Here is a 13,466-nt window from a genome sequence, read left to right as displayed (position 1 = left end):
ACATCAATTTATATCCCGTGTTTTCTTCTTATTTGGGGGGCTGTAAAATTACACCTAGTGTATTGTTTTTGAGCAAATAAGACTTGCCTTTTTTATGGTTTTGATGTGGTCCTTGGACAGTAGTTTTAAGTTCTTGAGATTTAAAGCAGAAGGAATATAACCCGGGCATCTCTTTTCAGTACCACTGCTTCATAATTTGGTTGACGCTTAGAAAAAATTGACTGACTCAGTTTCCCATAGAAAGGAATGTGGCTGACATGGTGTTTGCTATCCCAGCTGGTAGACCTCAGGCCGGCAGCCTTACCTTCCACCTTCACAGGAGCCTGGGATTTCTAATATGGATGAAGTCTCTCCACCCGTGGAAAACTCCCATTTTATGACTTCTCTTGGCCTACATCACTAATTTCTCAAAATTAACAGCACCACGTTAAAGTTTGTTTTCCCTTGATGATAGTCTAACCAGTTACCCAAATCCACAGCTGTGACCTAAAAGAATACTGTGTTGCTGGTGCCCTCTTCTGGCTACTCTTTGGTATTGCACCTGAAAAACATTCAGTTCATCATATTATCCAGAGGGCCATTATCACTCCCACTATGTTGACTGCTAAAGGTTTTCTTTGTGCTCTGAGTTTTTTTTTTTTTTTTTTTTTTTTGAAAATTCACGACCCATTCCAATAAAAGCCCATCACAATACATCTTCTCTCTTTATTCATATCTGGAATAGATAAATATTTGACAGCTTCCTCTTCAGATGACAGGAAAAACATCTTTGGAGGCCACTTTTTAAATTTAATTAATGTATTTATTCATTCACTTTACACCCCGATTGTAGGCACCTCCCTCCTTTCCTCCTGGTCCCACTCTCCCTCCCTCTTCCCTTTACCCCCTGCCCCTACTCCTTGAGAGGAGACATTTAAAGACCAAGGACAGCAAGACTCCACCACGTGAGCAGGTGTTTGGAAAGCCGCTAGACTCACACTGACGAGGTCCAGTGGATGGCACCTCTGATTTGAATTTTGTTCCTCTTAGTGGGCCAGGTTTCATGACTCCTTTATGTAGCTGAGATGAGGGACGGGCAGGTGTTTCTAGAGCTCTGTTACAAAGTGAGCAGCGTCCTCTGAAGGACCTTTTTGCAGTGGTGCTGGAATTATAACCCCCCCCCCCATTTTAATTTGACTCGGAAAACCATCCTCAAAGGTGTAGTGACCAACATGGGGCAAAGGGTTGGGGATGAAGGCACCACAAGTCCTCACTAGAATTTTGAGCTACATCACCTTTTCCTAAGGTGATTTTGAAAAGAGGTTTTTCCTTTCTAAAGTGTAGTGGGTCCGGATTTCTAGAATGCTGAATCACTAACATTTATTTTCCATGCCTATTGTTCTCTACTACAAAAGACACATTCTTTAGAGTGCATCAAGCTTTCTTCATCAACATCCCAAGTTAGATTATTCTAAGATGTATTTTCTTGCTACTGTTATTAATTATTATTGTGTGTGTGCGCACACTTACATGCATGTGCTCCCATGGCGTGTGTGGACACATGTGTCACTGCAAGTGTGGGGCTGTAAGAAGACAGATTTGTGGTGGTTAGGTCTCTCCATGTGCTCTTCTTGGGGATTGACCTCTCGTCATTAGGCTAGGTGGCAAACGTCTTTACCCACTGACCCATCTCACTGGCCCCCAATTTTTCTTAATACAAATCATGTTTTCATGATTGTGCTTGTGTCTTAAATTGTGTGTACAGCTTTGGTCTTAATGTTTTTGCAAGTCAATTACAGATTTGCATCAATGTTCTTCAGTTCTGCGATCACCTGACTTGTTTGGTGTTTCTGTTACACAATTGGCCTTTGCTCCCAAGAAAGGCTTGTTCTCTCCACTGACTTTACGATAACTTTGTTAACTGGATAGAGGAAAAGCATTGTCCTTTTTTTTGTTGTTGTTGTTGTTTGCCTAAATCTGTGTTTGCATCGATAATTTTGGACATTTCAATATGTTTGTTGAGATTTGCTTTTATTTTTGCAAGTCCTCTTCCATGTGGGATGGTCCCTGCTTCCACAGATTGCTAGGTGTGTTACAGAGAGGACTTCGAATTGTCGTTGAACCTTGAATTTTACTTGTGAAGTGTGTGTTGTGAAATGTTTGCTAGTTTTCACTTCCTCTTCTGAAGACTACCTTCCTCCCTTTCCGTGTCTACAGAGGCCCTTGCTCCTTGCATCACCAACCTTCACCCATACATGTCTGTCTTTTTTCCCCTTTCTCATTTGTATCTTTCATCTGTCTCCATCCCTCCCCACACTAATTTAGGACTTGAATAGAAGCTTAGTTTTGTTTGGTTTATGTTTTTCTTCAAAGTGACTCTCAGATGAAGAAGAACAAATCTCTATACAAGCAAGTACCATACAAACCAGCGCGTGCTTCCTTGGCTTCTGCTGGATTTCCACTGATGTGTTTCTTGGTGCGCGAGTCAGGGTCACATCATAGTCTTTCTCCACCAACACCACCCAATCAGCCCTTTTTTTATTTTGCAAGCTTACAGCTTTGCTCCTCACTGGAGTACCTTCTCCTAACACCAGATGGCATGAGATCCTTACTATGCCTGTGAGGCAGCGCAAAATCTTGTGGGCTGCTGCTAAGCAAACCTGAAAGCTTGCAAAGATGCAAAACAAAACAAACAAAAACAACAACAACAACAACAAAAAAAAAACAGCCACTCGGTGGTATGGGCGTCTGTCTTCCTTCATGCCTGGCCACGTTGTAGCTTGTTAAAGCACTACAACAAATGAACTCAGTCAGGTTTGGAATCTGTTTCTGTGCACTCCTCTTCCAACCCTGCATAGACCCCACAAGAAAGGCATGCTGGTCCTGAAAGCCTTTGTGCATTCTCTTTTCTGAGATCCTCTCTCTGGGGGGCTGTCTTTCCTTGATTTTGCTTTGGGATGCTGCACATTCCTGCACGGATTGGGGCATCTGTTTCTTGCCACTTTGTGGAGCCAGTTTTCACTTAATCCTTTCTCGGTGCTCACGAAGGACCAAGGAAAGTAAGCTTGTAAGGACACCTATATTTGCTGCATCCATCTTCACCACCGACTAGAGCTTACTCCGGCACAGTTTTGATTTGCTCGTGTGGGCCTTCTCTATGTTGGCGAGGGCGCCCATTGTCGGGCGTGGCGCGGTATGGGATGGGTCCCTGGCTGTGCCGTAGGCATATTTTGTTCACTTTGCTCCACTGTCTGTCATATTCGTGTGCTCTGCTCGTGGCTATGTGTGTCTCTGTGCCTTTATGCCTTCTCGTTTTCCTTGAAGCTGTTGTTTCTTGTGTTTCAAGGGTGGCCAGGAGTGAAATGCGCAGAAGGTGACACTCATGTGTATTTCAGGTTGCCTCTTGAGAATGGGGTTGCTGGCCTATTGTCTGCATGGCCATTCTACCAAAGCCCAACCAGTTCAAGCCTGTATTCACCACCTAAGTAACGTACTAAAAGCACTAAATCTGTATATAGTGACAAATCTTTCAACTATAGAATTACGATAGTTGTATCATATGCATGTATATGTGTCATGGATATAAATGGCATGTATGTGATATAGACCTTTAAAATAGCTTTGGAATGTATCTGGCTCATTAGCAATGGTTTAGAAAGGCAGAGTCAAAGTGGTATTTTAAAGAATGTTTAAGTTTTTGTTTAATTTAAATTTATTTTTATTTTATGTTTCTGAGCGTTTGGCCTGCATGCATGTATGGGCACCCTGGGCATGACTAGTGCCCCTGGAAGCAGAAGATGATGGAAGCCAGAAGAGGTGTCAGGTCCGCTTCGAAATGAAATAATAGATGGTTGTGAGTCTCCACATAGGTGCTGATAGTTGAACGCAGGGCATCTGCCAGAGCAAGCACTCTCAGCCACTGAACCACCTCTCCAGCTCTTCACAAAACGATTATACAAACAAAAATGATAAGGTCAGGGTATGTTATAGCGTAGGCTGTGGGGTCAAAAAAGGGAAGATTAATGATGGAAAAAGGATGAAATTAAAAGGGGATCCAGACAGTAAAGGGAACAGATTCTCAAGGGGGGGGGCTCTAGGATGTGGCTGGAGGGAGAGGGAGGACGGCGGGTGCTTGTGTTCCCTGAATTGAGTGATCCAGAGAAACCCATGGCTTGGGATTCTCCTAAACTCATATACTGCATAGGAAATGATTCTTCCGTGTCATATGACCACAGGGACTGCTTGCTCCCTCTCTTTCTCAGTTGTCCCTTCTGGCTTCCTGACAGGACTGTTGGGGCTGCAGTGTGCAGGCATTTTCCTATCTGCCTGACCCCACAGTGCTGCTGTCAGACACAAGCTCCTACGCAGATGTCATGCTTAACATATTTCCCTCTTTTTTTTTTTCTTCTGGAAATTGTCTTTTCTTTTTAAACCAGCCTCAAAGACAGAACTCATTGCCGGACCAGATTTCTGGAATATCCTGAGGTCCTTGGTGAATGACCTCTGGATGTGTAGATAGAAAAGAAACCCATGTTCATGGGGATTTAAAAGTTTAAATTTTGTAGACAGCCATTTCCTTCCAGAATACCTAAGAATGTTTCAGAAAAGTTTCCCCGAGTGTGTGGGATTTCTGAGTAGAGAATTAAGGACTACACTTTCTCTTCCCATCTCTCTCTCAAAGGAAGGCGATAGAAAATTTCACACCTTTAGAGATAGCAATAAAGAAAGTTTATAGGAAGAAATTAGTCATGTGAATTACCTTGGACATTAAAATAAAGTAAATGGACATTAGGACTACATAAATGGGCTCTCCCATTTTAAAACTGAACTGAATTGTGATGCTAAAAATAGCAGCCCTTACAAGGAGACATTCTTGGTTACTTCTGGAGCTGGCTATCATTAAAGTAGATTGGTTTATTTGTTCTCAAGGGCATACTATGAGAACAGTAGTTTTTGCATTATAAAGGAGACTATTATAGTGTAAGGAAATTAAGTGAATTATTCAAGATTACACAGTTACTCACAGGATGTTTCTGCACTAAGTTTAAAAACCCCATGTGTGTTGGGGACCCCTAGGCATATGCCTTTCCTTCCGCAAGCTCAGATGTGGATGAATTTAATATTACATTTATATATGTTCCAAGCATTGTTTTCTATATTCAAATTGTTCTAAAATTACCTCCTGAGAAAGTCTTAAATTTGTATTTATATTGCTGTTGTTTGTTTCCTGCATTTATTAGTAGGATTATTATTATTGTTGTTGTTGTTGTGTGTGTACAATATTTATATGTGATTGTGGGTTCATGCCTGCTGAGGCATATATGTATAGGTTAGAGAACAACTTTTGAAAGTCATTTCCGTCCTTCTATTAAGAATTTTAGGGATCAATTTCTTCCGGTTTGTGCAACAAGCACTTTTATCTACTAAGCCATCTTACTAGCCCTGTCACTGGTACTTAATATTTCACTGTACATTTTGAAAATTCTAAGCGAGACCACTGAGGACCCACTTCCAATGACTCTGGTGACATAGCCAGTCCAGTGTGCAGAACATCACTTCAGATGACAAGGAGATCTGGGTTCCTTGGGTTTTTGTTTTTGTTTTCTTCCCATTTTTAAAGGCATGTGTGTGTGGTGTGTAAATGTGTGTGTGTGTGTGTGTGAGAGAGAGAGAGAGAGAGAGAGAGAGAGAGAGAGAGGAGAGGAGATGGTTGGAGGCCCCAGATTGACCACTGGAATCTTTATTCTTTCTTTCCCTTTTTTCTTGGATAGGGCTTTTCAATTATATCCAGAGCCCATACATAAAGACTAGTCTCCGCTGGGGCTTCCCTGCCTCTGCTGACTGCATCTGGAACTACAGCTCGGATGCCATGTACCCGGCAGGGGCCTGGGTTCTGGGGATCTAATCCCCAGTTTTCCCACTTGCTCAGCAGGCACTTTAACTACAGAGCCAGCCCCTCCAACCCCCCACTGCCCAGGGGCCTGAGCTCAGCTTTCTCCTCTACCCTCAGCTCTCAGTTACAGCATGAGGCTGGGCTGCCAGGTGTCCTTGCTTTCTCCCCTTTCTCCTTCATTCTAAATTATAAGCTGCTGTCAGATTTATATGTGCGAAGCTTGGCTCTGATCACTTTACTCTCCTCCTGAGTGAACCTAAATTTCCTTCCTCTTCATACTAAAATAACTCCAGATGGACCAAAAACTTAAGTGTAAAAAAAAAAGGAAAGAAAATGTACAAAAATCAATGGGAAGAAACACAGCAAAATTACTCTACAATATTAGAGTTTAAAAAAATGCTTCTAAGCAGGACGTGAAAGCCCAAAGCCAGAAGTTAGACCTTGGTTAATTTTATTAAATAAAACGGAGAATAACATATAAGCACCACTCGATAACCGATTGTGCCACTCGGGCTCCATTATTGACTTAATAACTCATCAAATAAATTCTGACAAGATGTATAGTTGGCGAGCAATTTCCATAAGGAAGCATCTGTCCCAGTTGTAGCCAGAAGATGAGCTGAGCCACCTAAAGATAATGAAGTGATAAGAATAAGAACCTGATTGACAAACACAAATAGAGGTCACAGCAGCAGGAAAGTCACTGAAAGTGTTAAAGGTGAGGGCAGGCTGAGGTAGGGCTGTTTTTGTTTTGTTTTGCTTTTTCCTGAACTGCCAACAGATTAAAATAAAGGTTTAGAATATTCAGTTTTAGGGAATACTGAGAGAGACGAACACAATGTGTACTCTAAGTTTGATAAGCATTTAGAGGAAGATTTGTTTTGTATTTGTTTATGTGTAGGTGTATGCGCCTATATATGCCCTGTGTCTCGGTGCCCTCAGAGGCAGGAAGGGAGCGCTGGGCCTCTTACCAGCTGCCCGAAGTGAATGCTGAGCTCTGAACTGGGGTCTCCTGCAAGAGCAGGAAGTGCTCCCACCCACAGAGTCCACAGCCCTAAGTTTGGTGAGGTTTAGAAAACAATTTTATAATACCTATTAGAGCCAAAACGAGTCACTGTCACCCCTCCTGTGTTACAGGCTTGCCGCAGAGTAGGGATTCCAGGATAGAGACACCAGTCTGCTGGTCTACAGTAGGAAAATTAACCACTAACCTACCCTGATACAGCACAATGAGAATGTGTTTAGTAGGAAAAGCATCAGTAGGCACATATTGCTGGTATGACCCCAACACAAAGGCATATTACTTGAGAAAATGTAGTCATTTAAAAATAATTCATATATATATGAGTATATATATATTTCCTGTAAAACACTCAAGAAACTGCATATGGATATCACACCAGACAAATGGGATCAGGAACAGTAAGGGGTGTGGGCTTTGTTTCATTTCAAAGTTGTGGGCATATATTATTCTCACTTAAAAAAAAAATAAAAAAGGCCAGGAACAGGAAATAAAACACCCACATTTCTTGCAGAATAATAACTAACCCTTTATTGTGTATGTTTAGGATACTTTTGTCTCTGATTTAAAACAGGGTGTTGTAATCTAATTTTTTTTTCTTTTTTCTCTTCAATTTCTGGGTCCACTGAAGTGCTTGCTTAGCTATTACAACACTAATTATTTTTTTGGGGGGGTCTCTCCTCTTGCTCCAATGACTCCAGTCTTTGTTCCTGTTTGGTCCCGGGGTGATTTCAGCTCCTGCCTCCTTGATTCGAGCCCCCACTGACATGTGAGGTAGGAAGTGCTTCTGAGCAGGACTCCACGGCATGTTCAATTCTTCTGAACATTACCACCTGGGACCGCGTGCTGTGTTGCGGGGTATCCGTGCTGTCAGGTGCGGAAGAGCAGGGTTTCATGCTGATATGTCTTGGAAACACACAAAGCAAGACGTGGAAGAGACGGGAGGTGTCTGTGGTCTGGTAGCGTGATTGGCAGGTACATGTCAAGGGGGAGTGGCCATCTGTAGGTTAGTGGGTGTAAGCACAGATAACTATGATTCAAATAGTTTTTGGGAAGGGGCTTGGTGCCTCTCTGCTGCAGGGATTACGACTAGCTGCCGGTTTTCCCTGCAGATACATCTATCTCCCGGGATCTGCATGGGGTTGGTTTCGGTACCTCTGTTGATTCCATAATCCATGTGTACGCAAGTCTTTTATATTAAATGACATATAACTACTATGTATGTGTGTGGAGATAACAGTATTAGATGTAAAATATCATAAAATTCCTATATAACCTTCATGCATTTCTCCTTATGTTTTACTTCATCTATTTACATTATCAGTGTAAATAGTTGCGTTGTGTGTGGGATAATGACCAGGACAGGAGTCTGTACTTATTCAGTAAGGACACATTGTACATATTAAAAAAAAATGTTGTCCCCATGGTTGGTTGAATCTGTGCGTGTAGAAGTTCTGTTTATGGAAGCCACAGTGTGTCCAGTGTGGGAGGAGATGACCAGACCTTTGTCCCAAGAGCCTGAGTTTGGGGCACTATGGAGACAGCTTGGTTTCTAGCCCTTGTTTCCTTCTCCACTGAATGGACCAAGTCCTTAAGAGCCTCTTTGTATCTGAGGTTCCCAGTGAGTAAGGTTAAAGTCCATCCATTCAGGTGTCAGCTCACTGTTTGTGTAATCTGGGAGTCTCAGTCCTGAGCTGCTGGCCCCTTTTCAGAACCTGCCTAGTGAGATGCCTCTTCTCTGACAGTCAGGCACTTAGGCTCAGAGAGAGAGAGAAAAAAAAAATCACCATGTGCCCCCTCCCCCTCCTCACAAATTTTCTCTAACAATTAACACTGCACTAACTTGACACCCTCTTTTCCTTGTTTGGCTTTGTAAACCCTGGTCCTTTTTTTCTATTAATTCCAGACATTAATATTTCCTTTCATGCAACTGCCGCCATTCACCCGTGAAACAGTTTGAACATTATGTAGCTGTCAAGATGCTTGGGGATTACCCAGTATGCCTTGCCTGTGAGAAAGTGACACCACCGAGGCCGAGTTTTGAGATGTTTATTTTGAGAGTACGCTGACAAGCATGAAGGTCTGATCCCAGAGTGGCAATTTCATTTAATTAAAGGCCTCTTTTTATTATAGTTTCCCCCACTTTTTTTATATATATATATCAGGATGATTGTTAAAGCCTGACTAGCAGAGGTGCTCTCTCAAGCTGCCGAAGGAGGTAGGGGCAGATGCTCACTCACCAGTGAGAATCCCGCTGAGCGTCTGTGAATGCATTTATTTTTACTAGTCCTCAAAAACTGCTCAGCCTGGGCACGTGTTTCAAGTGGAGGCAGGGCTTCCATCCCAAAGCCGAAAAACTTCAGATGGTACAAGTAGACACGATTTTAAAGGCCTATTATAATTTCTTTGTTTAAAGTTGGTGCCCTTGTATTACCGGAATGCTAACTCGGGAAATTTCTGCTTTAGTAAAGCAGACTAATGTGTACTGTCTTGTTCCATATTGATGCCACCTCCCACGAAAATAGCTGGGGAATGTATTGCATTTACTTTCAGTGGTTTTTACTACCAAAGCCACATGGAAACCGAAGAAGGGGCTTGAGTGACAAACTGTTAAAGAATGGTCGTTCTTAATGACATGTAAATATTTGCAGAAAAACAGTGGAATTAATTTATGATATAATATTTGTGATGATATTAGATTGACTTGCATATCAGAAATTCACTTCAAGGTCTTAGGGTCTATCTGGGGCCCTGAATTAAACGGTGGGTCCTTGCATACATCTTCATAGGGCTGGCTTTCAAGACAGAGCACAGTGCCATAACTATGCAAGTCACAAGTTTTATCTTAGTAGCATCTTGAACAGGCCTTCTCTTAGCTCCCTGCTGATTGCTCATTTGCTTCTGTTTCTTCACTGACAGGATACAGAAGAGCAAGTATATCCTTGGCATGTTAAATGATACACACATTCATGTAATACACAAGCACTTCACATACTTCATGCATTATGGGTGCAGGCTTTTTATTTTTTTCAGATTGATCTGAGAAATGTGAAGGAGGATCTACCATCAGGGTTTTATTTGGGGCGGAGGGGGGTCAGGGTTGTATCAACTTGAGGGATATTATTCATTCCCTTTGGCATCCATTTCAAAGCTCCCCAGGAGGGGCCACTCGGGTCAGCTGTGTCAGCTCTGAGGCCAGCTGAGGACCTGGCCGATGTGCAGTTCAGCTGGCCCTGGGAGGGGACAAAGTGTGTAGTTTCGGTGCAGGTGCAAGGAGGCATCAAAGGATGGCCACTCTGTTGATTTAATCTCTGTGCCCCTAGTTCCAGTCCGAGTCCCCTCACACCATTTTTTGAATGAGTGGCTTCAGAGACTGGTTTATTTATTATGATTGTATTTTAAGGTGTAAGATTCTGTTGAATCGGCCATCTGCTAAATATTTGGAAATGGCTGCTTTCCCTTTTCATGGACTTTATGCTGATCCTAGGAGGGGCAAGCTTCTCCCCAGGACTCCTGACACTGCCTGATTTTCTTGAATTTTTTTTTTTTGTGGGTAATTGAGGGGTGACATATCCACAATGAAACTACCTAAAAAAAACTCAAGGCCAATTCATATTCAACCACTAAAAGACAAAATGGAATTAGCCCTTTGCTCGTAAATTGTAGCTTTTCTCCCTCTGCATGACACCCCTAAGGTTTCCCATCCCTGCATAGAGAGTCACTGATCTCGGTGTGTTCCCTGGCTTGCTTCGGGCCTGGGGACTGTGGGAAGAATCTTGACTAGAAAGAGATGCTTGATTTTTACATGTATTTTTTAAAAATTCTGTCTTGTTCTCTTTTTCTTTTAAAGGTACGAGTGATCCGTATGTGAAATTTAAGCTGAACGGGAAGACACTGTATAAGAGTAAAGTCATATATAAAAACTTGAACCCAATTTGGGACGAGATAGTTGTGTTGCCAATACAAAGCCTTGATCAAAAGCTCCGCGTGAAGGTAATAATCCCAACAGCCTTCAAGTCAGCTTCGTTCTTCAAAATATTTATTCCTCCGTAGTTCTCAGGCCTCCTTAAAAGTGAACTCGCCTCAATTAATTCCTCCATTATTCTCTGAGGCTGGATTAAAATATTAATGCTGTAGGAGGAACTTTTTTTTTTTTTTTTTTAAGACTCCTTGTGAGATTGTGTTTCTCTCAGATCAGGGAAAACACATATGCCGCCAAGTCACAGTGTACTGTGTAAATAATGTCCTTATTGGCTATATTTAAACATACTCAGTGTGGAAGAATTATTACTGGCCCCGGAGTGGTGACAAGCGTAGATACCGCTCTCGTTAGAAAGAACTTTATACTTAATAGAGCTTCAAGCTACCAGGTGTAAGCGTCAATTACTCCAACATCTGGGTTAGGACTGTACGAGTCGAGTACAGACTGGGATGGCCATATAATAGTTAGCAAATTTCTATTTAATTGGCAGATTTGCTCACCATGGAAAATGCTAAGTTTTAATGAGAGGCCAATTAAACTACAGGGAGAGTCCATTGTGTGTAATATTTAGTTGTATTTGACCACTGCTCTAAAAGTCTTTTTTTTTTTTCCTGTTGTTTTGAACATGGTTGGCAAAATGGACAAGTTATATCTCTGTATCGGCTTAGCTGTATTTTTCTTCAACTTCACTCTGCAAATTATTGTAAGGACTGAAAGATGGGTTCAGAATCCCTGGCCTATTCTGTATGTTGGTAATTGAATGGCCCATGTGGATGGCCCTGTATGCTAATGTCTAAACCCTTTTCTAGGTGTACGATCGGGACTTAACCAAGTCTGATTTCATGGGTTCTGCCTTTGTCATTCTCAGGGATCTTGAACTTAACAGGTATTGTATTTGAACCTTGCATCATTATCATTGAGCTTTAGGGAAAACCCATGTTCATATTAAATGGTGTTTACTTAGATTTTTTTTAAATATCGAAGCCCATAATTTAATTTAAAAATATTTTTATACTTTATTTCAGTGAAGAGCAGAAGAGATCAATCAGTTAACCAATGTTAAATCGGACATCAGAGTTTTTATCCCCAGAAATCTATTTTTATTAAGCGTAGATCTGTACCCCCCTCACACACACATCGCTGAGTTCAATCTTTATGCAGAGGTGGTAGGGCCCCTGCCGTAAGCTCCTGATGTACTGTCAGGCCTGTCATATTGCCAATTAGCGTTAAAATCACATGCCGTGCTTTTGCTTGCAGGACAACGGAACGTATTTTAAAATTGGAAGACCCGAACAGTTTAGAGGATGACATGGGAGTGATTGTGCTGAATTTGAACCTAGTTGTAAAACAGGGTGATTTCAAGAGGCATGTAAGTGCAGAGCTTTCTGTTTAAACTCTCCCCTCTGGCGGCTCGTTGAGGGCTGGCCAGCCCACAGGATGACTGTCAACTGGGTAGCGAGGAGAGAAGTAAAACAGTTATGCCAGGTGTCAGGATGTGGGTGTGTACGTTTCCTCTCCTGGATTACAGATAGCCCAGGTCATAAGAAGCTACCTGGCTGACGAGCTACAGTTAGAAGTGATATTTAACTCACAGAACACACTGTTTTGCCTGGATTAAGTCTTGAGATGTAGTTTTCTTAGGTATCAGGGTTCCATGCAATCATTTTTTGCATTTTCCATGCAATCATTTTTTGATCCTGGGGGACTTTCACATATTCAGTTGTGCAGACAGATCCCAGGATTTCAGGTTTACGTAGTAGATTATGAAGTAGATCAAGTGTCCACTTGCAATACATTATGGTCTTTGCCTTCTTTGTTCAGTGTTGCTTCCAGCTGCTAACCTTTCTACTGGGTGTACTTTTGCGAAAATGCAAATTTTTAGTGTTCTCTAATCTATCACATGAAAATTTCTCATTGACAACTGTAGAAAGGCAATGTGAAGCATCTGATCGTGTGAAGGCGGAAGGTCTGCTCTTACAAGTAACCATGCTGATGGAAATTATAATCTCGTTTTCATATTCACGTATTGCACATTATAATTCCAATAATTAAAGTAAGAACACCGTGTGTTTGGTTAGAATTTACTGAAAGGTAGTCTCTTCAAAGCAAACTCGAGTAGTGACTGGAGAAAGAATAGTTGTGCTGCATTGGAACCTGCATGGGATCCAATGTGAAAATCTGAAGCCGGATCAGAAATGAGGCTTCTAAAAATACCTTCTAAATTGAAGTAAGTGTTCTTCACTTTAGCTATTGCTTAATCTTTCTGTTGAATTAATTTCATAGTGAAGACTATAACTAATTTTTAATAAGTTTTCAGAAGCTAGCTCAATCAAAAAAATCAAAAAAAGCGTGCTAAAGTTTTTTTTTAATTGTCGAGTGTCAAGTAAACGTTTACTTTTAAAAGAGTTAATTCGTTAGAAATATTGACTTAAAAATAACAGACTAAAATTCTACACACATACATACATCTATACATATATGTAATTGTATGTATAATACAATTATGTGTGTGTATGTATTATATGTGTGTATGTATAATATATATTACATATACTGCATTTCAATATTGCCACATTTGGAATTTTAAAGTA

At 41.4% G+C, this 13,466-nt stretch overlaps 1 protein-coding gene across 2 annotated transcripts in view; it reads left to right on the top strand.

Annotated features, from left to right (window-relative positions):
- The window catches only part of Mctp2 (multiple C2 and transmembrane domain containing 2), a 238,291-nt gene that overhangs the window by 77,073 nt on the left and 147,752 nt on the right, over window positions 1–13,466 (top strand). For both annotated transcript variants that reach the window (XM_060367331.1, XM_060367332.1), the window contains 3 exons: window positions 10,744–10,886; window positions 11,685–11,761; window positions 12,133–12,244. In XM_060367331.1, the coding sequence (XP_060223314.1) occupies window positions 10,744–10,886; window positions 11,685–11,761; window positions 12,133–12,244 (332 nt within the window). The remainder of the gene's footprint in view (window positions 1–10,743; window positions 10,887–11,684; window positions 11,762–12,132; window positions 12,245–13,466) is intronic.

This window comes from Meriones unguiculatus, chromosome 14 (assembly GCF_030254825.1).
Source record: "Meriones unguiculatus strain TT.TT164.6M chromosome 14, Bangor_MerUng_6.1, whole genome shotgun sequence".
Lineage (NCBI taxonomy): Eukaryota > Metazoa > Chordata > Mammalia > Rodentia > Muridae > Meriones > Meriones unguiculatus.
Note: the sequence above shows the minus strand (reverse complement) of the source record. Positions and strands in the feature narration are given on the sequence as shown.